Source organism: Mytilus edulis, chromosome 6, assembly GCF_963676685.1.
Source record: "Mytilus edulis chromosome 6, xbMytEdul2.2, whole genome shotgun sequence".
Classification (NCBI taxonomy): domain Eukaryota; kingdom Metazoa; phylum Mollusca; class Bivalvia; order Mytilida; family Mytilidae; genus Mytilus; species Mytilus edulis.
This window is the reverse complement of record NC_092349.1, coordinates 74,098,190-74,125,736: the sequence shown is the minus strand read 5'-3', so window position 1 is coordinate 74,125,736 and position 27,547 is coordinate 74,098,190. Positions and strand designations below refer to the sequence as shown.

The window sequence follows — 27,547 nt, the reverse complement described above, 5'->3', positions numbered from 1 at the left end:
AGGTCTTCCACCTTCTAAAATATAAAGCTTTTAAGAAGTGACCTAACACCGCCGCCGCCGTAGCCGCCGCCGGATCACTATCCCTATGTCGAGCTTTCTGCAACAAAAGTTGCAGGCTCGACAAAAATTCAAATGGAGTAAAATTGAGAATGGAAATGGGAAATGTGTAAACAAGACAACAATCCAACCAAGGAGCAGTAAACAACCAAAGGTGACCAATGGTGACACAGCAAGAAAATTCTGCACCCTGAGGCTGGTTTCATCGGACCCAAAAACAAAAATGTGTACTAGTTCAGTGAAATTAATTGATTGTTAGTATTGTTTCAACACCATTTCTGCTTAATCATTGGCAATCCTAGTCATTTAGATCAGAGTTGTCTAACCTTACCACAAGCAGGGTTTTAACTCACAATGTCAGACCACTTGAATTAAGAGGCTCCTCTTTCATGTCTATGAATGGAAGACAAAAGAAGGACAGATATGGTTCACATAATTATAACATTTTAAAAAGAAATAAAAAAAACATTTGTGCAAATTATATTTATTTGTAAGTTTGAATCACATTTTAATTTAATGCCCACTGAAACTTTATATAACTGAGCAAATAATAGTAGGAACACAGAAAATCACTTGGCTAAACAAAAATGATTTATACCTGAAAAATGCAATTCGAATAAACTAATACTTGTATTCAAATGTCATGGTCTTCTCTTTGGTAACTATCTAAAGGACTTAATACTGTAAATTACGAAATTATTGCGTACATTTATTATTGTGATCTTTGAAAAATAAACAAATATGCAAGATTAATTATTGCGATGTCAGGAAAATCTGCTTACATATATATGTATCAGATATAAAAATGTGAGTTCTTATTATTGCGATACTCACTCAGTTGCATTATTCACATTAATAAAAAGCTTGCAATAATTTCAAAATTTACAGTACAAAAATGTCCATTGAGGTAAATAGTAACATGATGATAGCAAAACATAATAATAAAAGCTCTGACATCTCAAATTACCATTGCAAATTTTCAATTTCCTTAAAAAATGTCACAATCATGAAATTCTAACTTTAAACAAGCCTTGTGTTTGTTTTTCTTTGTATTGTTTTAATGTTTTCATAGAGAGCATGTGCAGTTGCATTTTACACAGCAATAAATTACAGCTTTTGGAATTCCTGGCCTATCATTATTAATTAAGATATAATACTAATAATATGTTTCCTATTTAAATGTAGTTCTTTTTTTTCAGTATTAAAATTGAAGAGAAATTAATACAATCAGAATTTTTTTTCCTGGATTGGATAGAGGTGGGTTTCTACAAGACTAAAATCTAAATAAAATACTTTGGAAAAGTCAATATGTAAAACGGAGACCACTTGTATTGATGTATTGATGCACTTATTCTTGTCATTTACTGAGGTTTTCAAAATTAATTAACAGTTAACAAAATGCAAAGCACATCTATAATTTTTTTTTTTTTTAAATCAGTGGGTAAAAGAAATTGCTACATGGTTTGTTTATTTTTCATATTTTCTGGATTCTAGCATGTGACTTCAGAAAGGGCTTTACAGAAAATTTGCTGTAAAAAAAAAACAAATCACGGAAGTTAAAACTTCACTTTCGCACACAAAATAGCACATTTGATACAATTGCACTTAATTTACATAGTTTTTGTAAATTAAAAATAAACAATTATTAAATATTTTGGAAAAACCCTCTCATTGTGGAAAAGTGTACAACAATGTATTGATCAATAATTACACAGATAAGAAGGACTTTCACAAGAAAACTGACTCAAATAATATATGTACTTATCATGTTAAAAATCTTAAGTATTTGCACCATATGAAAATCTGAAAAACAAATGTTTTTTTGTAATGAAATAAAAGGAGAAATAACCTTGAACTTCAATTCTCCATTAAGTGATGAACCTTGCTCAACGTTTCAGTTGATGTATATACAAAAAATAATTAGAGAACTATAAAATCATAATCATAATCTTTTTAGGAATATTTAAAATCAAGGATGTTTACTTTCAAATCATGAAAAAAGGTAGTAAATAAATAAAAGAAATTTAGTTTAAACATGAAATTAACATGTCTACATCTATTTATTTTATGGTCAAAAGCTGGTCTCGAGAAAATACAAGGTTCGACCACAGACACTATGCATGAAAAATTTTAAGACTAGAATTGATTGTTAAAATTGTACCAACATGTTTATGACATGTATTTTTCTCAGACCTTTTATAAAGACAAGAACCACTGATCAAATACTATATATAAGTATGTAAACTTTTACTATTTTTTTTCTAAGGACATTAAAATATAACAAAAAGAATCACTATCCAATTAAGGAATAATTAACCTCTGCAAAAATTGTGTCTTCTTAAATCCTGGAACCTACATTCAATGTGTAATACAATGTTTAGAAATATTTCATATCTTATGGCAAGAATAGACTGACTTAAGTCATAAATCCTTTGTTAGATTTAGACTTTGCAACTTGACATTACAAAATCAGTTTTAGAATAAAGTACAACCTTACATAAGGAGAATATACAGTACATAATGCAGATTCTTGGTTGGTATAGTATTTAAGTACTTTAAATATAGTAATTTGATTACACAATCTGATAAAGAGAATATAACATTGTTTTCTTCATAAGAATGTGTTAGTAAGTTACCTCCCTTTAATTTGACAAAATACTAACCAAAAACAAAACTAACACCAGTCTATTAAAATTGTTATACTAAAACCATACATGGTAATCTTACCAAATTAAAATTCACAAAAATTGAAAATTGAAAATAACCACTTTAAGTAATTATTTCAATACTCCTTCTTCATAATAATTTAAGACAAAAACAATTGACTTCTTCTAAAACAAAATCTCCTTTCAAATTTTTTTGAAAAGGGTACAAACAGTTGGTAAATGAAACTTAACTTATTATTGATTTATAACTGAATATCTGAGATCATATTCAAATAACAGATTACATAGAACAACATAGAAAGATATGTAAAAATCATACAGGCAATAATCAATATATTAAAAACATACATAAACTTAATCATCATAAATAGCATCCCAAATTGATGCCGTCGGAGCTTAAAATACAATATTGTTATCTCCATTCTAATGAAACTGACAGAAAACTACGTTAAAACATGTATTTAAATTCTGTCATATGCCGTCTGCGCTTGCGCGTACGTCCCATAGCATCAATTGTCAATTGATGCCATGTAAGAAAGTGACGTTATCCAATCAAAATGAACGTTACAAACGTTGTTGCATTAGAATTATAAATAGCAGTATTTAAATTTACATTCAAAATTTTTGTACAGAGTCATATCTTATAAAAGAACCTCTACTAAACTCGCACCCGCAAAGTGGAAAGGGAATAATACAAATTGCAATAATTTGTTTCCCAATCCACTATAAACAAATACAGTCAAACCTGTTTTAATAAGAGACCACTAAAGGGAGAGCAAAACAGTGGTCTCTTAAGAGAGGTGGTCTTTTAATACAGGTTTAATTTATATGAAAAGTACTACAGAGGGATCTTAAATTGGTGGTCTTTTAACACAGGTTTTTGTGTAATACAGGTGGTCTTTTAAGCAGGTTTGACTATGTTTAAACTAAATTAAAATTCATAATTTTTCTACATAGTCATATTGTATAAAAAAAACTATTACATTAACTAAGTAAACAAAATATAAAATACCCTATATAAGTTAAATCACAGATTTGATTTTTGTGTTGGTTTACAAAGTTACTCTTTCTTGGTGTCATTGGTCTTTCTGATCTCTTTAACAAGAGTTTCCAGGTCATTGTGGAGTTTTCTATTCAATACAGCACCAGCACAGAACATTCCACCAAACATAGCACCAGTAAAACCACAGGTCGATATATCCTGACCTGTAGAAAAATACAATAAGGTTTAAAGAAAACATTCACAGTTGAATGATTTGATGAAGTAGCCTTTGCAATAGTTTCTGAATTTCCATTATTTAGATTATAGAACTTTGATCTCCTCAGTTGCTATTGTAAATAAAGAAATCTACTAGTTAAACTGCTTTTAATATATGTTGTATATTTGGTTGGCTAAAATGACAACTGCTATGGTTTTGATAAATGACACATGATTTGATAGGCTAAAATGAAAACTTTCATCATTTCTACAAGTTGGGAAAAAGTTAATATTGATAGAGCGACTCATCTAAATACAAGTCAACTGGATTTAATTGTACTTTTTACACTCGGATAAATAAAAATATTTAAGACAATGTTATTCAGTGTGCTTTTTAGTTAGGTGAATCTTCCACAACTGACTTTAATCTTAGATTAAGTAATTTTATTTTATGAACCTGAGCTGCATAAAACCACATAAGTTAAGATATTCAATAGTTGTACTAATCTTATCGTAGGACCTGTAGAAAATTTGTCCATTTGAAAAAAATCTTTACTTTTGCGGTTTACCGATTTTAAGAAAAAAATTAAATCCCATATCCCAGAAATTTTTTAAATGTTTTAAAAATTTACTTGTATAAATAATTATCAGCTTTTTATACATCAATGACAAATTGAATGAACATTGTTCACAGGATTTTAATAATTTGTGGTGAATTCAATGACTGTCAAAAGACTCTTAGGAAAGGACAATCCATTTACATTTTGGCTTTTAAATACCTACTGTGAAAAAAATAAAATCAATATACAAATTCTTCCCCTTCTTCCAAATACTGGAGTAGACTCCTAGGAAGGAGTGTAAAACTTCCTGGAACTTGTGTGCTATGTACATATGGACTCAATTAAAATTTATATAATTAGGAAAAATAGTTAACAATAACATGATTGTACTTACCCGTAAGAAACAAGCCTGGAATGTCAGTCTGTGCTCGTAGTTCTGAAGATACTTCAGGTGAAAACCTCTGCATCGTGTGGTCAAGTCCATACATCTCACCTTTGTCAAAACCCAGGTAATACTTGTTACTCAAAGGTGAACCCACATCTGTATAGGCAATCTATTAAATATACATCAAATCTTATATGTGAATGCCACTATTAATAAGACGTCTTTCAAATAAGTGCACTTTCCTGTATATTTGTGTCAAATTGGCATTCACATTGCTTATGTTTTTAAGTCACAGAAAGGACCAATTGTATGATAACATTGTTTATACCAATTGACCTCAGGTCAACCAGTGTAACTCAACTTGAGTTTGGTTTATTGAAAATTGTCTTATGATTTTCAACATATATTTCCTTTGGTTTATATGATAAATAAATAGTTTGTTTCATGGCAATATTTTATAATTAACATTATGGATAAAGTTTCATTTGTGCTATAAATGGACCATTTTAGTATTTGACCTCGCCATGTTATAGCCATTTTGTGCTGATGCTGCATAACAATCACCATCAATCAATTTCAGTATTTGGTGATTATTTGGTAGTAGATCAGTATGATTTGTCAAATGTATTTCCTGTTAATCTTCAAATTGACAACTATATCAAAGCAATTCATTTCTTATTTCCAAACTGATAACAAATGGATAAGGTGTATTATTTATAAGCAGTATGTTATTTTAATAACAATGAGGTAAAATCTAAAAATACTTCGAACCTTTATTAAATAAGAAATCTTATCTTCTATCAATAAACAAATGCAGCAGGATTCAACATTTTAATAGGTACCAACCTTCACCCTTACCTGAAACAATAGTGTAAAACCTTTTTTAAAATAACAAACCTTATCTTCTATCTGAGGAAACATCTGTATAACTTGATTTAACATTTGTCTGCCGATAGCATTCTTCAGTCCATCATATTCACCTCCTCTTTTCTTTACCTTCTCATCTTCCCATCTATCAAACCATTTATAGGGACATATGGTGATGATCAGCAGATTAGACTTTCCTATAATCAAAGAAAAACACATAGTGAAGTTGACATGAAAAACAGCAATGTTTGTACCTTAACTTATTTGTTAGGTATTTTTTTTATGCCACATTCAGTTCCAATACCATTTTATCATAATACTTGGTTGGCAATCACTAGTTTTTTTATTGTTTGTAAAAGCTAGATTACCCGGAGAGAGCCCCAACCTTAAGTAAAAAAAATTGAAAATCTTTGTCAATTCAGATAGCAATGCAAATGTTCCTAAAAAAAATGTAAGGTTTCAATTTACAACCTAAGAGTTTACAAGCTTGTGATTTCAATAAACAAGAGTGCACACACTGAAATGTCTCGCCTTCTTTACTAATCATTGATATTATGTTGATAGTCCTAAGTATAAAGCTTGATTACAACTGTCACATAAACTTAACATTAACCAAGATAGCTAAACAAAGACCAATGAACCATGAAAATGAGGTCAAGGACAGATGAACCATGCCAGGCAGACATGTACAGCTAACAAAGCTTCCATACAACAAATATAGTTGACCTATTACTTATAGTTTAAGAAAAATAGACCAAAACACAAAAACTTAACACTGTGCAATGAACCGTGCAATTGAGGTCATGGTCAAATAAACCTGCGGGACTGACATATAGATCATAATATATTTCCATACACCAAATATAGTTGACCTTTGGCATATAATATTAGATAAAAAGACCAAAACTTAAAAACTTAACTTTGACCACTGAACCATGAAAATGAGGTCAAGGTCAGATGACATCTGCCCACTAGACATGTACACCTTACAATTATTCCATACAACAAATATAGTAGACCTATTGCATAAAGTATGAGAAAAACAGACCAAAACACAAAAACTTAACTATAACCACTGAACCATGAAAATGAGGTCAAGGTCAGATGACACCTGCCAGTTGGACATGTACACTTCCAGTCCTTCCATACACCAAATATACTAGCCCTATTGCTTATAGTATCTGAGATATGGACTTGACCACCAAAACTTAACCTTGTTCACTGATCCATGAAATGAGGTCAAGGTCAAGTGAAAAATGCTGGATGGGCATGAGGACCTTGCAAGGTACGCACATACCAAATATAGTTATCCTATTACTTATAATAAAAGAGAATTCAACATTACAAAAATTCTGAACTTTTTTTTCAAGTGGTCACTGAACCATGAAAATGAGGTCAAGGACATTGGACATGTGACTGACGGAAACTTCGTAACATGAGGCATCTATATACAAAGTATGAAGCATCCAGGTCTTTCACCTTCTAATATATAAACCTTTTAAAAAGTTAGCTAACGCCGCCGCCGGATTACTATCCGTATGTTGAGCTTTCTGCAACAAAAGTTGCAGGCTCGACAATAAACCACTAAGAAAACTCAGCCACAGAGGCCCATAGAACAGCATTGAAATATAACTTACAGATATCAGCTCTCTTCTGGTATTTTCTAGATTTATGAATCATGTACTATAAAACATCTACTTGATATAAGTTCTTTTTATATTTGAAATTTAGTAAGTTTTTTCAAGCTCACAATGTCATAAAATGAACACAAACATGAACAAGTTTTTGTCCCCAGTACATGGATGCCCCACTGGCACTATCATTTTCTATGTTCAGTGGACCCTAAAACTGAGGTAAAAAGTCTAATTTGACATTAAAATTAGAAAGGTCATATCATTGGGAACATGTGTACTAAGTTTCAGGTTGATTGAACTTCAACTTCATCAACAACTACCTTGACCATAAACTTGAACCAAAACTTTAACTTGAAGGGGGACAGCAGATAGACGGACTGACGAATGAGCAGACAGATGGACGAACGAACTGACGCACAGACCAGAAAACATAAAGCCCCTCTACTATCATAAGGGGAGAGGCATAAAAACTTACCTGGAAATCTCTCAGACCATGAGGGGTCTTTGGCTGAAGGGAAGGACACAAACAAGAGAGGGACTTCTGCTTCAGCAGCATCTTCCACTGATAAGTTTATATATTCTTTAGTGAGTTCTTCAACATCAGGTCTGCAAGAAAGATGCTTAATATATACAGACAAATCACATGATAACAATACCAGACAATTAAATATTGACAACAACATAAGGTCAAATTAAAATTACATTTATAAATTAAGTGGGAAATAGAAGAAGTATTAAAGATCACATTGAAAAGTATCAAGAATTAGGGCAAGTCAATCTGTAATTGAAGGTGTAGTAGATTTAACTGTAAAATTACTTTCCTGTTAATCAAACCATCATAATGCAGCGTAACTTAGAAACAATTGTAAGCATAAATAAATGGGAAAAGTGATATATAATTGGTTTACTGAAATTAAGTTTTTTACATACAAGTATTTGTAAACATTTGAATTTTCCCCCAAATGTTAACATGGCTAATGACAGATTGAAATGGAAATTTTTCTAATTTGCAAGTCTTTTTAAATTTTATTATAAAGGTTAAACACTGAGGTGACATTTACTAAATGAATAAGTCAGGATATTTTACTTAGTCAATGCCCAGATGTTTTGAGAAGATATTTTACCAGCTAAATGTCATGATGATTTGACAATATTTTACCTGCTACCAGGTAAAAGCTCAGATGTTTTGAGAGTATATTTTACCTGGTAAATGCCCAGATCTTTTGAGAGAGTATTTTACCTGATAAATGCCCAGATGTATTGAGAGGGTATTTTACCTGGTAAATGCCCAGCTGTTTTGAGAGTATATTTTACCTGGTAAATGCCCAGATGTTTAGAGAGGGTATTTTACCTGGTAAATGCCCAGCTGTTTTGAGAGTATAGTAAATGCCCAGATGTTTAGAGAGGATATTTCACCTAGTAAATGCCCCGATGTTTTGGGAGGATAATTTACCTGGTAAAGGCTCAATTGTTTTGAGAGCCTGGTAAATGCCCAGATGTCTTGAGAGGATACTTTACCTGGTAAATGCCCAGATGTTTTGAGCTTTAAGTCCTAATTCCTTTGTAGTTCCTTCTAAACCAACAAACATTGAGATAAATGAAAAACTTTCTCCTACTTTCTTTATCATTGGATAAATACCTACAAGTTAAATAAAAACAATGTCATTTGGAATTTGCACTTTTACTACTTTTTGCCATCATACCGGTATTTTCAGTTCAGAAGTTTTCAAGAACAATTAATGAAAAGTAATCTATTTACAGTTATTTTGTTCCTGAATTAACTAGCGCCATTGATAAGTCTTATGCAGATGAAATAAATATTAGTAAATGTCTTTATATTTTTATTCACTAATCTTTGATGTATTATCTCCAGAGAAAACTGACTATTTAATAGCACTTACTTGATTTAACAGCAACCTCCTTGGGTAGAAGTCTTAGGAATGTATTGGATACTCCTGCGTCGGATATAATGTTCTTAGCAAACAATTCACAGGAGTTAGTTCCCTTACCAACTAACACACCTAAAATTATATCTTTGAATATCAAAGTATGCAGAAAAAAACATGAAACCAGAAAGATACAGAACAAAACAAAAGAAAACATTTAAAACACAAAGCATTCACTTAATAAACTACTTCCTTAAAACACTTAGTTTTAGTCAAATATAATCACTAGAGTGGGGTGCTCATTTTCGCCGGGGACACAATTTCGCCGGGGACACAATTTCGCCGTTTAAGGATTTTGAGGTGTAAAAACTTCAAAGGATGGCTGAAATGGAAGAAATGTACCCATAAATTATATTTTTATAACAAATATAATATTTTTTTAAACTGAGACAAAATTGCGGCTCCTACCGAAAATGACCGAAAAACGGACAATGATTTCGGACAATTTCCTGAAAAAAAACACGATTTCAAAGAAGTATTTCTAAGTAAATATTTGACTGAATGCCCTAATTTTGAATTCTCTATACCTTTGAAATGTCTGCTATTCATCTATACACATGGAAAAAAGTATTGCAACACCTTGATTTTTTAAAATTTGAAAAATGAGCCTCTTTTTTTGGATGAAATATAATAAAATATGTCTACAATATTATTGAAACATAGTTTATGATAACATTGGCATTGAAACGAACAAAAAATGTTTGAAAAAAAATGATTTATATAACCACAATTTTAATACCAAAATGGAGTGTTTTTTGTACCAAAAAATGCATTTTACAACTTTTACTGTAGTTGAACTTTACAATGTCAGACATTTCAAAATTAATCCTTAGATGACTGTTCATATCATGGTTGATCGTTATACGCCAAAGAATTAGTACTTTGTGCGCAGCCTCCATTCAAACGGATAACCGCATCTAAACGTCTTCTGAATCCTGCCATAAATCGACTAATTTGTTGCTAAGGTAGCAGCAACCATTTCTGATATGGGCATTGTTTATTTCATTATGTGTTTGAACTGGGGTGTCCTTTCGCGCACTTTCCGCCCAATAGTGTCCCAAATATGCTCGATATGGTTGAAATCCGGGCTACGATCGTGCCATGGAAGATAAACCGAATTCCATTTGAACATTGAATCTTCCTCCACGATGCTAATTTCCAACTTTGGCAAGCTCTGCACTACATTGGATACGGAAAACTGTGTGTCTGTTCGTTAGCAAAGGTCTCCGAAATGGTCTTATCGAACGATCACCAGTAGCGATGAGTCGATCTCGAACAGTTCTTGTTAAAAAGCTCCTGTATGGCCACCACTCTCTTTTTAGGATTGTCCTGTATGCAATGGGTTTCCTTCTGACCAACCTTCATTATGCTTGATTTTCCTTAGCAAATGGTATAGGGGGTCTTCATTATCTTGAAATGTCTTTAACAGCGTTTATTGCCTGATTTATTCTCAAAACGACTTATAGTGAAATGGTGATGACCAACAATATGTGCAGTTTTTACATCGACATCCCTGCTTCCTTGTGCTGATAATCTGCCATCTGGCTGCAGTTAAGAGTTGTCAAGGACCCATTATAAGGTGTCAATCACATAACTTTAAAAATTTGGTTATTTAAAGGGTTGAAAACAAAGAGGATAAAAACAACTGTTTTGCTGTTTACGGGTACAGTAGCTGCATGTGCAGATAAAAAAATATCGAGTCGATATTTATTGATTAAACTCAGGTGATACTTAAATAATGTTTAACTAGTTTTATTTTACCAAATTATATCCCTAAAAAATGAAAAGTGTTTTTTTAATTTCAATTTCAATTTGGTGTTGCAATACTTTTTTCCAACTGTATATAATGCAATTGATTTGATAAAAATTGTTAAAAGCTGCGGTTATTTGGTTTTAAATAGATGTGTAAAAACGGCGAATATGTGTCCCCCATTGACAAAACATCCGGAAATTTCAAACACCCTTTAATCTAACTTTTCAGATGATTTTCTTAAAACAAACCGGTTTTCAAGCTTAAGTATATTTTGCATTTGAAGTTATCTTCATATCGAAATATCAGTATACTTCAAAAACATTTAGACCTGAACATAAACTGTAGAAAACATGGAAAGATGTGGCGAAAATGAGCACCCCACTCTAGCTCTTTAACATAAGGATTAAAAGAACAAGACATAAATGTGTATCCTTTTGCCTTCACCCTTCCATCTCACTGGTTAAATTTGAATTTAATCTAGCAGACGACTGTTTGAATTTGAATTTAATCATGCTTTAACCTTCATCAGATTTTTATAGTTAGTCTTCCTTTGTTGAAAAGTCAGTGTAATATTTTGTGTAACATAAATTACTATTAATTCATTATTATTCAGATGACCTGAATTGATGTAAAGTCAATGGAACTTTTCAAATCATTATTTCAGCTCATAGTACATAGTATAAGTATATAAATAATCTCTCAGCATCTCTGAATATTGATACCTACCCAAGAGTTTAATAAACTTTCACAGTAGTTGTACATACATTCTAAAGGTTACTGTAAACCAACTTATTAATGTGGATCCTTTTTGGTTTTAAGGAGGCTCAAGGGTATAAAAATGTCAGAAAAAAATTAAACATTTTTTTTTCTTTACAAATTTAATTTATTACTTTATCATATGGTACAAAAATCATTCAGAATAATCAATTTGTTTTGCACCAGATGACTTTTAAAATGTATATATATCATTGAAAAATCTCCAAGTTATCTCCCTTTGGTGCAAAAATGACATTATTTGCCATTAAAATTGAAATATTTAAACTCATCGGTGACCTATATTTTTTATTATTTAATATTTTCAAATAAGCGGTACTTAAACTAAACTGTTGTGAAATTTGAACGATTTCTGTAATTTAGTTCTTTTTTAATTTCGATATTACCTTTTTCTCCTATTAGTTCAACAGAATAAAAAGTACCTTTAAAAAAATGTATGCTTCTTTCCAAGGCAGATTGTGAGCTTATATGAACAGAAACCCCATTTTTTTATTTTATTTTTCTATAATTGTATCAATAATTGATACAATTATATAAAGTATGTTCCCTATTTGAATTTTGAAAACAAAGGTTTTATTTTTCTATTAAGCATAAGATAAAGTTCATTTATAGAAAATTTTATATTGGATTTATGTGATTATAGTAAAACAGATATCGTAAAAATACGTTTGAAAATTATAAAGTAAAGATTATATCTCAGCGAAATCCTATATAAAAAAAAAAAGATTTATACCAGCGAGCCCTCTTAAGCTCTTGTAAGCTAACTTTTATGTATTGTGATTTTCTAAATTTGTTTATGTATTCATAAATGAAATAATCCAAGTCTAACTTATTCGCTACATTTTTATCATTATATTCTTGGTAAATTTTAACTGAATAGTTGTGAAAATTCTAAATTGGTTAACAGTATCCCTTATAAAATGCTACTGATATAAGTAAAGCAGAAGACCCAAACCAAGGGATAAGGATACATGTACATTTATATGAATACATTGTACTGTCGATTCATTTTTATTATTGGGATTCCAATTTTCGTTGATTTCATAGGTTCATTTTAAAAATGTAAAAGAAATACAAATTTTCTAAAGGTGTTTTTGCAGACTTTTGTAAAACAATGAAATCCCATAACTTAATTACAACTTTCCTTAATCCATGAAAATTGGTACCCACTTATATAACAGAATCCATAGTAGACATTATTGTACTATAACATATAACAAATCATCTTTTTTTTTAAAATTAGAATGACTATTACACAAACATCACTGATTATAAGGAGAGAGAATACATTTTTCACTAGCATATTTTACTAGATAAGCTCTTGATAGGCACATGCATACTGACAAACATTACTTACCTACAGCCTGCCCTTGGTCATTAGTCAGAATTTTCTGTACAGGGGCTTTAACCAGAACTTTGCCTCCTAATGCTTCTAATCTTTGTACAATTTGGTAAGGTATTTCACTTGATCCCCCACGGATATAGTAAGCACCCTCCTCATAGTGGTTAAATAATGCTGCATGTAAGAGCAGAGACGACTCAGATGGAACCACTCCTGGAAACAAAGTCTACATTTGTAAAATCTATATATAAAACTCACCATGAGCACGACCTGAATCAGCAATCAAAATTTTCTGGATCGGTGCTTGCATAAAGATTCGACCTCCAAATTTTTCTAAGGTTAAAATTGTCTGGAAGACCACTTCACTTGGTCCTCCTCTGATGTAATAACCTCCTGATATGAAAAGGTTGAGGAGTGCCGAATGCATAATTGAGGATGTGTTGGAAGGATAAGTACCTGGAATATACAAACAGCATGCATGATTTCCCATACAAAAGGTTAATATCTAGGTTGTAAAGGATTAAATGTTAAAGCAAGTGCAAATTGGTTAGTTTTTCATAAATATTAAAGCTAAAGGATAAGGTTGGTCTTTGATGATTAATAATCAATAATGTTAGCTAAGGTGCTGTGTAACCCTCATTGTCATAAACATGATTAGCATCAACTGGATTGCATGAACCTTGACTGAGATAAAATTTGTATAAAAGTTTTCAAACTAGATATTAATGCAAATTGTCCTAGTTTAACTCATTTTTTTTCAAATACCAAGAAACTGAGAATAGGTAATAATGGTTTTCTTTAATTTCCTGATAGCAATTAATCTGAATGATGGCCTTAAGCATCAGTGAACTCTGGTTTTAATCACCAAAGAATGATTTTTTTGTCCTTTATAATCTAAAGATACATGTATCTGTTAAAATCCAACCTTGTATTTATTTTTATATATTTCAAGACCTATTTTTTAAACAGAATTTTTCATGTAATTTCATTTAACTCTCAATTTGTCAATCAATATCATCCTTTATACAGAACATATTATTCCTACAATGATTTTACAGGTTCAGTCCAAGATCAAAAGATTTGACCTATTGGAAATTCCTCTATTATTTCAAATAAAAAATCTGTTGCAACTGAAAATTAAAATACATGTCTTCAAAAATGCAAATTTATAGCTTCAACCCATAACACTATCTAACTAATCTTAACTTTTATAAAACTCACCCACTTTGAAATCATTCATTTCTTTGTATGAAAATTACATGAATTCAAACAACAGATTATCATTCCAAGGTGTATACAGAAATACATACTCCAAATCAATTTGACAAGAAGATTCTCTGCAGGTCCTGCACAGGTATGTTTTCAAAAAGATTTTATCCCTTTTTCAAGTGTAATAAGGTTAAATTTGAGGGGGGAAATGTTTTGAAATGTTAAAGTATGATAATGGTGTTTTTGATAATCTTTCAAATTTCAAACTTCATTGCAGAAAAATTTACATGAACCATATGTCAAAAATAAATAAATAATTGTTCAATAGTGAAATAATTAAATCAAATGATTGGTTAAGGTATACCATTTTCAATCTCTAAAACATAATACATAATACTTTTTCAATATATTTCAAATAAAGATACTTTAAAAAGCTATAGATCTACCAAAACATCAAGTCTGAATTTTCCTCAGTCTAAATCTGTTTTTTCTTTCACCCAAAATGCTTTAAAGTTTACTCTTTTATAGACTATGTCAGGAAAGTGATTTTTAAAAATTATAAAAGGCACTAAATATCTAGACATACAAATGTAGAAACATTAAATTCCATGTGGTGAACCAACGCCTGTGTGAATCATTTCGTTAGAGTATTATTTAAATGTAGAAACAATATACAAATGACATAATTATGTTGGAATAAATTAACTTCCATCTTTTAATTTTTTGGAGCTGACAGAAATCAGGTTTATATGTGTGAGTAATTGATAAAAAAGTGAAAGTTGACATGGAATTTTTGCATGGTAAATTATGATCAAAAGAGTTTTGTACACAGCTGGAAAAGATTAACTGAACACAAGCCTTACCATAATCTCCCCAGCAGTAAGATAAAACAGCCTTCAGTTCTTCATTGTCTGTCAGATCATCAAGTAAAGTCTTCAGAGATGTACCGTGATACTTAGCATACGATCTAAACATAAACTTATATATCCCTGTGGCTATCAGGAGTTTTACTACTCTCTTTGGTAGTACCTTCATGGCAAAATATCCTGTGAAACTGCTTCTACTCTCCTGTAACAGACCATTATAGAGGTTTATTTAGTCAAGAAAAAAGTCAATACTGTGGATCAAGTTTTATTCATTGGATACCAATTTTTGTGGATTTTGTGGGTATAGGCAAACCATACAGCTTTATACGACCGCAGAGGAAGAACCCTGAACAGTTGGGGCAAGTATTGACATAACATTCAAGCTTGATACAGCTCAGAATTTGGATTGTGATTAAATAGTTGACTCAGCAAAGGTTTCTGACACACAATGAACATGAATATGATCTAATGAACTTAAAATTTTTGTTTTTGTTTTGTGCTGTTATTAATCCCCTTAAAAAAAATATTTGAAGAAAATTTTTTAAATTTTTGTATCTGAAATGAGAAAAAATTTAAGGAAGGAAATCAAGTAATCAAACATATATATAACAGTATTCTTTAAATTTTTATGAGATTACCTCCCTTACACTGCTTAAATTGTCTAAATTGTCCTTTAACCAGCAAACCCTTGTTTTCCCCCTTTTTGCCCCTAATTGCTTACTTAATGATTTGAGCCATAACCCTTATAGCCATAATTTTGTAGTATGGAAACTTGTGGTATAATTTCAGAGAGATTTATACACTTAAACACAAGTTATTGACTGAAAACTACAAAAATGCTTATTTGGGCCCCTTTTTTGGCCATTCACTCCCCCCCCCCCCCTTTTGGAGCAAGAACCCCAAAACTCAATTCCAGCCTTTCCTTTGTAGTAAGAAAGCTTGTAGTATAATTTCAGAGATCCATACACTTAAACACAAGTTATTGTCTGTAAACTTGAAAAATGACTCTTTTTGGCCCTTCATTTCTAAATGTTCAAGGATATTAACCCTACACTGAATCCAAGCCTTCCCTTCGTTATAAGGAACCTTGTGGTACAACATCAGAGAGATCCATATAGTTAGTTATATGGAACCTTGTGGTACAATGTCAGAGAGATACATATAGTTATACATGAGTTATTGTCCCGAAATTACAAAAATGCTTGTTTTTGGCCCCTTTTTGGCCCTGAATTCCTAGGCTGTTTGCCCCATAACCCTTAAAATAAATCCAAACCTTCTACTTAATGGTATGAACATTGTGGTACAATAACAGAGCAATTGAAATACTTATACACATTTTATTGTCCTGAAACTAGATAAATACTTGTTTTGGGTCCCTTTGGGCCTCTAATTTCTAAACCGTTGGGACCATAACCCCCAAAATCAATCCCAACCTTTCTTTTGTGGTTATAAACATTGTGTTAAAATTTTATTGATTTCTTTTTACTTATTATACGAAAGTTATTATCTGGAAACCATTAGTCTTCGGACGAGGCTGACGACGACAGGATACCAATATACGACCATTTTTTTTTTTTATTTTTGCGGTTGTATTAAAATCAAACCACAGTATAATGATGCATTCAAATCAACAGTTAATTACATGAGCTGCATCATATAGAAATTGACCTTATGCAAATGAATGATGGTATGCTTCCCAATGGCTTTAATAAAAATTTGAGCCTTACTGTAGTCTAGTATTTCTGCCTATCTAATAACTGCCTGCTTTTTGTTAACATGTAAATTCAGAAACTAATGCCAGGTTTTTATTATTGTGAATAGAGTGACTTGGTGAATATTTCAATAAGTTGATATTGCCTTCTGATATCTGAGGCCAGAATTTTTTAATTTGTTGGTTTACGGATCAGCCGACCCGATTTTGCCGATTTCCAGAATAAAAATAAAATTCACTTTTCATGCTTTTTTATTCCCGCCGACCGTTACAAATGCATTATCCCTAAAAAATAATTAAAAACTCGTTTTTTTATGAAATGAAATGCATTAATCACTATCAAAATTGATAACACTTTCTGTAGTGAAAAAAATAAAGTCTTCCAGTTTACGTTTCTAAAAATAGACAAATCAATTATAACTGACCTTGAAATGTGGTTTGCGCAAATAATTTTGCGAAACGAAACCTGTGTTTAAAACCAATTACAAATTCAATTCGTTTACCGTATTTGTCATCAGTCCGTAAGATGCATCATCTGATAGAAATAGACTTGTCCAAATGTGGACAGGTAGAAGACATCAAGTTAGTTAAAGTACTAAATATTAACAAATCATTTGAAATTTTCTTGCTTCATAGATCATAAAAAAATATCGTCCATTTGGCCAAAAAAACGGGAATGCATGACAACAGATTAATCCGATATTCTCGTTTTTCCAGTGGACGAGTCCATTACGTTTGTTGACATGTGTGTTGAAACTTATTTTCATACGACGTTTTTACATTTTTTCTTCTTTATCAGTTTTCGTGTTTGAAGATCGTAATTCACCAAGCGCACTAAGTTATCGGGAATTGATTAAGAGCTACGCGAATCTGTTTTTCATGTTTGTGAAATGACGATATCCGTGCAGTCCCCGTCCACTTTTTGTTTACGGGAAATTATTAGAATGTCATGCGATGTTTATGACAGCTGATTTCATCGAACTAAAATCTAAGAAATGATGACAAAATGGCATATTTTTTTTATTTTTTTTGCCGACCGACCGAGCCGACTTTTTCATTGGTAAAATCCGTAAACCAACAAATTAAAAAACACTGGCCTGATACATATATATCTGTATGCAGTTGGGGTTTTTTTTTTCTGTAATCACAATAATTAATCTTTAATTTTACTGCATTTTACAAAATTTCAATAATAATACATGCAATAATTTCTGAATTTACAGACTAAGTAAAGACTGGACCATTTAATTTTCCTGTTTACTTTGGTTCACAATTGTAATAACTATTTAAAGTCTAGTTTATATAGTTGTGAAAGCAAGTGCCTGATACATGTACATTGAAGACCTATTGGTGACCTTCTGCTTGTTGTCTGTTCTATGGTCGGGTTGTTGTCTCTTTGACACATTCCCCATTTCAATTCTCAATTTTATAATATAAACAAAAGCATATTTTAATATGTGAAAGCAAAGGTAAACATTGCTTTTATAAAACAATTAAAGCTAATTATATCAATAACTTACTATTAAGAACTCCATGAACTTTTTAATAGCTGTCTCTTCTTTAGGGAAATATTCCTTTAATGATTTCTCTAATCTCTCTCTCCCTGAAATTATGTTGTAAGCTCTAGATTTTGCTGGATCTCCTAGTCTAACCTACAATTAAATCATTCACATTTGACACAGTATACAAAGATGGAACAAATGTAACAAATATCTGGCTAAGTTTCAGCAAATAAACTAAGACCAATGATTTTCACATATCTTTACATGAAAAAGTCGAATAACAAAAATATGGAACTACGAAACTAAATTCAGAACTAAGTCCCTTATTAAATGTCAAAATCAAAAGATTAAACACATCAAACAAATGGAAACAACGGTCAAATTTATTACTTGGTACAGGCATTTTCTGAAGTTTCTTTGATTTTCTAAAGTTGTTGAGGTGCTGTCTCACGTTTGTTATATTACTATACGACACTTTTTAAGAGATTATTGATGTGATTATCTCATTAACTCTTTAAAAGTCAGACATGTCGAACCTAAAGAGTTGGATTAGCTGAAATCCATAAAGGTTCCTATAAATCAATAAGATAATAATATCTAAAATGATATTTCCACTAACTCATAACCTCCCTCTAAATGACAACCAGATGCTCCGCAGGGCGTAGCTTTATACGACCGCAGAGGTTGAACCCTGAACGGTTGGGGCAAGTATGGACACAACATTCAAGCTGGATTCAGCTCTAAATTTGGATTGTGATTAAATAGTTGACACAGCATAGGTTTCTGACACAGAATGAATGTGTTCTAATGAACTTAAAATTTTTGTTTTCTCTTAGAGCAATTCACTATGCTGTTGAATATTAATCCTCTCAAAACAAGAATGTGTCCTCAGTACACGAATGCCCCACTCGCACTATCATTTTCCATGTTCAGTGGACCGTGAAATTGGGGTAAAAACTCTAATTTGGCATTAAAATTAGAAAGATCATATCATAGGGGACATGTGTACTAAGTTTGAAGTCGATTGGACTTAAACTTCATCAAAAACTACCTTGACCAAAAACTTTAACCTGAAGCGGGACAGACGGACGGACGAACGGACGGATGAACGAACGGACAGATGGACGGACGGACGGACGCACAGACCAGAAAACATAATGCCCCTCTACTATCGTAGGTGGGGCATAAAAATGTTTGAAGAAATTTTCTTTTTTATTTATGAAATTTCAAATGAGAAAAATTGAACCCAATTTTTTTAATCACATCCCCCTTTCCCTTATTCCAAAACTAATCTCAATTAAAATTTCTAATGGAGTTTGCAACAATAACTACTCATTTAAATACATCATAAAATATTAAGATGTAAAAAAAACTGCTTGTTATCACTGAATGTTATTTATTATAATTTATCAGTTGGTAGTAAAAAGTGAATATACATTGTATATTGTATATAACAAAGATTTAAGTTGATTCTGGACAAAGAAAGATAACTCCAATTAAAAAAAAATCTTGCTATTGCACAATATTTTGCAAGTAGATATTTCTTGCTTACTATTCTGGACAAAGAAAGATAACTCTAATTAAAAAAAAATTTGCTATTTCACAATATTGTGCAATTAGATATTTCTTGCCATTGCGCAATACTGTGCAATTGAAAAGACTTGCTATTGCACAACACTTAATATAATAATTTTAGATCCTGATTTGGACCAACTTGAAAACTGGGCCCATAATAAAAAATCTAAGTACATTTTTGGATTCAGCATATCAAAGAACCCCAAGATTTCAATTTTTGTTGAAATCAGACTAAGTTTAATTTTGGACCCTTTGGACTTTAGTGTAGACCAATTTGAAAACAGGACCAAAAATGAAGAATCTACATACACAGTTAGATTTGGTATATCAAAGAACCCCATTTATTCAATTTTTGATGAAATCAAACAAAGTTTAATTTTGGACCCCGATTTGGACCAACTTGAAAACTGGGCCAATAATCAAGAATCTAAGTACATTTTTAGATTCAGCATATCAAAGAACCTAACTGATTCATTTTTTGTCAAAATCAAACTAAGTTTAATTTTGGACCCTTTGGACCTTAATGTAGACCAATTTGAAAACGGGACCAAAAGTTAAGAATCTACATACACAGTCATGACAGTTAGATTCGGCATATCAAAGAACCCCAATTATTCAATTTTGATGAAATCAAACGAAGTTTAATTTTGGACCCTTTGGGCCCCTTATTCTGTTGGGACCAAAACTCCCAAAATCAATACCAACCTTCCTTTTATGGTCATAAACCTTGTGTTTAAATTTCATAGATTTCTATATACTTATACTAACGTTATGGTGCGAAAACCAAGAAAAATGCTTATTTGGGTCCCTTTTTGGCCCCTAATTCCTAAACTGTTGGGACCTAAACTCCCAAAATCAATACCAACCTTCCTTTTGTGGTCATAAACCTTGTGTTAAAATTTCATAGATTTCCATTCACTTTTACTAAAGTTAGAGTGCGAAAACCAAGAATAATGCTTATTTGGGCCCTTTTTTGGCCCCTAATTCCTAAACTGTTGAAACCTAAACTCCCGAAATCAATCCAAACCGTTCTTTTGTGGTCATATACCTTGTGTCAAAATTTCATAGATTTCTATTAACTTAAACTAAAGTTATAGTGCGAAAACCAAGAAAATGCTTATTTGGGCCCTTTTTGGCCCCTAATTCCTAAAATGTTGGGACCAAAACTCCCAAAATCAATACCAACCTTCCTTTTGTGGTCATAAACCTTGTGTTAAAATTTCATAGATTTCCATTCACTTTTACTAAAGTTAGAGTGCGAAAACTAAAAGTATTCGGACGCCGGATGACGACGACGACGACGCCGACGCCAACGTGATAGCAATATACGACGAAAATTTTTTCAAATTTTGCAGTCGTATAAAAACATGAAGGAGATATTATCAGAAGTTTACAAGTAATGGAATAACCTAAAACTTGTAAGTTTTCCTTCTTATGACATATGATGTCAAAGTAGCTATATATAGGTACAATATATTTCTGCTACAATGTAGGTATTTTTTTATACTGTAAATTCAGAAATTATTGCATGCATTTATTATTGCGATTTTTGTCATTTTAGACTAAAATGCGATTTCAATTTTTGCAATTTTGCTAAAAATCCTGTTCATATAAAAAAAAAATCAAAATGCAAGTTTCAATTATTCGTTTATAACCCTGTCACATTTTTCACTATAATAAAAACATTGCAATAATTTCTAAATATACAGTAGTCATTTCTATCCCACAGTTGTACTAACCACGTCATAAATTTCTTCTATAAGTGGGTACTCTATAGCTCCTCCAGTCAGCTGATCGGTCAACACTCTATCTTGATGACCATCATACATCTTCCCAATGTAATGGATACCTAAAATATAAGATCACAAATGTACTACATGTAGTCTAAAATATGTATAATATTCCAGCTTAAAATGAATGATAATAATTGAAGTAAGTGCCTCTTCTAAATAGATGTTTATGACATTTATGATACAGTTTATAATTTTCATTATCACTGCAGTGACCCATGACATTTGGGGGAAAGTTAAAGCTAATTCAACCTACAACAAACATGTAGCTACAAAATATATGTACCTCAAAATCTCTATTTACCCATCTCTATGTTGTTTGCTTCATTGATGTTTTCTTCTTGGTGTTTGTCCAGTATCTTTTCTTTGTTGGTCTTTATTCAAATTAATTTATTCATGATTTATATTATCAAACTTACTTATTAGCCTCTCTATTGTATATACTGTAAGTGATTTTTTGTAATTCCTATTATAGAACTTATTTGCTTGGTTTTATTTTCATGATGTTCTTGTTCCTGTCTCTGATTTTTCAACATTTAATTTATGTAATGGGGACATTTTTCATGATTTTATCTATACATGTATCACAAAATTAATAATAAAATAAAAAAACACTTCGTGAAAATTTCCACCTTTACAGTCATGACAGTATTGTAAACCGATCAACATCATATAAAAATTTTGATCCTCCCACTTTGTACTTACACATATTTTTTTCAACTACAGACAAATTCATGCAGTTCCTCAAATAAAATATTAAAACAGTGTTCATGTAAACTTAAGCTAATAAATACTTCAACATATACAGAAAATCTCTCTCCCATTACTAATAAATTTTGACAAAAAAGTACCTGTATCAAACTCATATCCTTTATCAATAAAAGTATGACAGCAGCCTCCAGCCTGGTCATGTTGTTCTAGAACTAAGACCTTCTTTCCAGCTTTAGCTAGTAACACAGCTGTTGATAAACCTCCTATCCCACTACCAATTACTATGGCATCTAGTTTCTCTGATGGCACCTTATATGGCTTAAATTCTATAAAAGAAATCAATAGAATGTGAAAGTTATGTTTGTGTCGGGGTTGGGGTTTTTTTTTTGTTGGGGGGGGGGGGGGGGGGGGGGTGAATTCCTCTTTCCACACATTTAATGGTTATCGGTGGTCAGAACTAGTTTGTTCATCACATATTCATCACATGCATGTTATAATTAAATATAACTCTTGGTTAAATATAACCCAGGGTTTAACCTTTTATATTACTTGACATAGGAATGAAATTCTGTTGTTCAATTTCTTTTTGATTCATGAATGCATTAAATGTTCACAGAATGTTAATAGAAAACTGCTTCAGGTGATAAATTTGATTACATGAATTTACATGTAAGTCTTTAAAGTTCTTTATTTAGATTTAAATTTATCTAACTACATGCAGAACAACAGAAAATAACCTGGGATTAAAATTAAACCGATGGTAACAATACATGTGTTAAACCATAATGATAAGTTAAAATTTAACCCAGGGATGGACAACCGATATGAAAATATATGTTCATTTTGTTACTTGAGTACTTTCATCTAAAAAATAATTAAAATGGGAGTTTCCGACACTTGTCGGACAAACAAAATAATTTCCACACATCAACTTAGCCAGGAAACAAACCTTACGAAAGAAATACTTTCAACCAAACATTGGACCATGTAAAGAAGGTCCAGGCCAGATGGCAAAATAAAACAGAACTAATGTGCCGAGAAAAAAAGACCACCAAAGGGCCTTAATTGCTCATCTGGTGATAAAATGTCATTTTGGTATTTATTTTGACTTTCATTCATGTTTAATTTGCAATGTAAAATTTGCTTATTAAGTTATTTGTAAATCTTATTTCAACAGGTTAGGAATAACCATTAATTGATAGATTCAAGGATTTGTATAGAAAGATATATATACCACTAGACAAATCCTTGATAGATAACTGTAAATTCAGAAATTATTGCGATGTTTTTATTATTGCGAATAATGTGACTGGGTGAGTATCGCAATAATAATAACTCGCATTTTAATATATGGTACAAATGTCTTTATGCACATCTTCTTGAAATCGCAATAATTCATCTCTCATTTTTGTTCATTCTTCAAAAATTGCAATAATAAATGCATGCAATAATTTCTGAATTTACAGTATACCTCAATTAAGGTATAATCCACCATTTCACAAAAAGTGAGATACTAAGACCAATAAAGGTACTTGTACATCAATGTACAATGCAGTTTTTATCATAAATATTTTTAAAGAGACATTTGAGCATCATTTTGCATATATATCATCTTAAATTTTGATGAGTACTCATAAGTGACATGTAATTGCTTCTGACTTCCTGTGCTGTGTTTTGAAAAATGTGTGTTATACTTCAATTGAGATATAATCCACCAATTGATGGGTATTAACAATTGGTTTCCTCAAGTCTACATCAGTTCCCTTTAAGATTTGTTAGTTGGAATAGATAGGAAGAGACTACAGAACAAAAATAAGATTTAATAGATGAGATCTCAGAATTTATAGTAGGAAAAGGAGGGTCATTTTAGTTTTTAGGTTCCGAAAAAAAAAATGCAGCATGAAGTGTCAGAATCAATTAGAGCTACATGTCATCACTTAGTGATTATCAAAGCTTGTTATGGTAAATGCAAAAAGATGCTTCTATATATCTTAATATTTAATTATTTTTTTTGTGGGGGTTGGGTATCTGATTATACATTTACGTCAAATGGTGGATTAAACCTGAATTTAGCCTGTAATTGTTTGTTTATGTGTTACATAATTGTTTTTCACTCATTTTTTATAAATAAATTAGGTGGTTAGTTTTCTCGTTTGAACTTGTTTAACATTGTCATTTCGGGGCTTTGCTCATTGTTGAAAGCCGTATGGTGACCTATAGTTGTTAATTTCTGTGTCATTAGATATCTTGTGGGAGAGTTGTCTCATTGGCAATCACACCACAATGACATCTACTTTTTTTTAAAGGTAATCCACCAATCAATCGTTCAATAGTTATTCTAGTCTGAGATAAATTCAATTGACGTATAATCCACCAATTGACATATAATGATATAGACCAATTGGTGTATAATTCTTTGTTTTTCAAAGCAAATTATTCCACCAAAAATGGAGCATTGTTTTCTTAAAACCATATTAGAGTATAAAAACTTGGCAAACATTCCTAGTTTAGTATAGTCACATAACATATTGCATTTAATCAATAATTGTATTTGCAGTTTTTCTATTGTTATCTTGTCTATTCTTAATTGATAAATTAACCACTAATCACCTATCAATGGACATCAATACTGTGTGCAGTCATGTGTATATATTGTAAATAGTATTTTATTTCATATTGTGTTTTACATCTATATGCATTTTAATAGTCTCTTATAATTCTGTATAGAATGGCTCTCATTTTATTTAGTGTTATTTTACAATGTATAAAGATTGATTGTACTTGTTGAGAGATGAGACTTTAATAAAACATTGAATTGAATTGAATTGTGATCATGAGTACAACTCCACAGGTGAAAAGAGCTCTTTGTTAATACCTGACTTTCATTATCAAAAGTTAATCATGGTCAATAGTACAAATGTTTCAGCAAAAGAATTGTTGTACACATGAATTCTCAAGAGATGCAGCAGGCTTTGACAAAACTGAAACTTTCGGAGGACTCAATAAGGGTCATAAAATAGATTGCAAGTTGCAAAATCATGCTCCTATCTCATACTAGCATTTTATTACCAAATATCTGCATTATATGTCAATTTGTCTATACCCATATATGTCAATTAAGGTATTAGCTGCGGAACCGTAGCTCTTAGGTCCTTATGTTATTTGTTGACTATTTGTGGACCATATCTATTGTCCGTAAATTAAAAAAAAATAAAAAGGACCATAAGAATTACGGTTCCTCAGCTAATACCTTAATTGACCAATTGGTGGTTATTCCTGACCTGTTCATCATTAAAATAAAATTGTCTTCATCTTTTTTTGAAGCAACTTCTCTTAAGTTATTTTCATATTTTCATATTGATATTACATACTCTGTTTAAGAATTTTGTCTCTTTGACTTTGGTCAGTCACAAGCTTTTCCACAGGTCGAACATGTTTGATGGAAAATGGATTTTTCCCAGGTTTTGGGCCAGAAAATAAAATAGAAAGGCCGAATATGAAGCAATAAATAAGAACTATTGCAATAAGAATCGATGGGTTTGTCACTAAATATTCAACAAAGTTGAACACCCCGATGTCTACCGCCATCCTTTCTAAAGTCTGTCTTGCTGCTTCGGCCAAAAACAAATAAGGGGAGGTAATAACGGATGTATTATCATTCAGGGAATGACTAATGACCAAAATGATATTTGATCTTGCAAAGCATGGAGACGTTAATGACCTCCGATAAGTTCAACTGGTTGATTCAGTGACTAAATATTTTGTCCCTAATGAGCAATGGATACTTAATACGCCACCATTGATTGATGGATTGATTGATCGATCGATGATTGATTGATTGATTGATTGATTGATTGATTGATTGATTGATTGATTGATTGATTGATTGATTGATTGATTGATTGATTGATTGATTGATTTTGATTGATTGATTGATTGATTGATTGATTGATTGATTGATTGATTGATTGATTGATTGATTGATTGATTGATTGATTGATTGATTGATTGATTCATTCATTGATTCATTGATTGATTCATTCATTCATTCATTCATGTCAGCAAACAATGCTCATCAGCAGAATGACATGTAGTATAATAAAGTGAAATTCATACAATGTGGAAGCTACCATTTGATTTTTTTTTGGGGGGGGAGGGGGGGCTAGGATGAAAATTGAAAAACGGCCTTCAACACGAAGCCTTGGCTCACACCGAATAGCAAGCTACAAAGGGCCCCATAATTACTAGTGTAAAAACCATTAAAAACGGGAAAACAACTGTATAATCTATATAAAACCGAGAAAAGAGAAACACTTATGACAATGTATGAACTCCAGAAACAAACGACAACCACTGTTGGACAGGTGCACACATTTGCAGCGGGATTAAACGTTTTAATGGTACCAAACCTTCTCTCTTTTATGAAACAATAGCATAACATCACAGGGGCGGATCCAGCCATTTTAAAAAGGGGGTTCCCAACCCAGGACAAAAGGGGGGGTTCCAACTATATGTCCACATTCAAATGCATTGATCGGCCAAAAAAGGGGGGTTTCAACCCCCGGACCCCCCCCCCCCCCCCACCCCCCACCCCCTGGATCCGCCAAAAATGCAAAAATTCGGAATAACTAAAAATGTCAAAGTTTCAGTACGTTTTCGATACAGAACAATTCTCAAAACCATTTTTAGTTGCATTTAATGTACAAATGCATATCAGTATATACAGTAAGAGATCAAAAGTCTTTTTCACAATTTGAAAATTCTGCTTTATACTTCACATAAAACACATTTTTATAAAAAAAAAAAAAAACTCCTACCATAGACATATATGTTTCTGTTTCTACTAAAGTTATTTTTTTTCTCGATTTGAATGATCCTCAGTTCTTTATTATCATTTTCGGAGACGTTTTGTTCTTCTCCATGAACTCACTGGCTTCAAATCGGGACGTTTGCACTTTTTTTAATGTACATTCGCGCTTCAATTCATAAGACATTTGCGAT

At 31.5% G+C, this 27,547-nt stretch overlaps 1 protein-coding gene across 2 annotated transcripts; it reads right to left on the bottom strand.

Moving 5' to 3' along the window:
• Positions 1–525: 525 nt before the first annotated feature.
• On the bottom strand, positions 526–26,187 carry LOC139528395 (all-trans-retinol 13,14-reductase-like). Of its 2 annotated transcripts, none has more exons than XM_071324371.1 (12): positions 25,918–26,187; positions 22,687–22,872; positions 21,785–21,894; positions 18,489–18,620; positions 15,255–15,459; positions 13,441–13,638; positions 9,269–9,388; positions 8,886–9,006; positions 7,843–7,973; positions 5,764–5,930; positions 4,876–5,035; positions 526–3,929 (listed from the first exon to the last, which is right to left on the bottom strand). In XM_071324371.1, exons 1-12 carry the CDS (start codon positions 26,132–26,134, stop codon positions 3,784–3,786), a joined length of 1,893 nt encoding a protein of 630 aa, XP_071180472.1. In that variant the 5' UTR covers positions 26,135–26,187; the 3' UTR covers positions 526–3,783. The 2 variants fall into 2 exon arrangements, with proteins under 2 accessions (XP_071180472.1, XP_071180471.1); XM_071324370.1 differs by lacking the exon at positions 13,441–13,638 and adding an exon at positions 13,198–13,395 and having other exon boundaries at positions 25,918–26,186.
• Between the last annotated feature and the right edge of the window lie 1,360 nt (positions 26,188–27,547).

Excerpts from the sequence above, each read along its gene's own strand:
- LOC139528395 (XM_071324371.1), bottom strand. The coding sequence starts at position 26,134 with ATGGCGGTAGACATCGGGGTGTTCAACTTTGTTGAATATTTAGTGACA. Across the intron at positions 21,895-22,686 it reads AGGATATGAGTTTGATACAG|GTATCCATTACATTGGGAAG; the intron begins GTACTTTTTTGT and ends CTTATATTTTAG. Across the intron at positions 7,974-8,885 it reads AACATCTGGGCATTTACCAG|ACCTGATGTTGAAGAACTCA; the intron begins GTAAAGTATCCT and ends TCTTTCTTGCAG.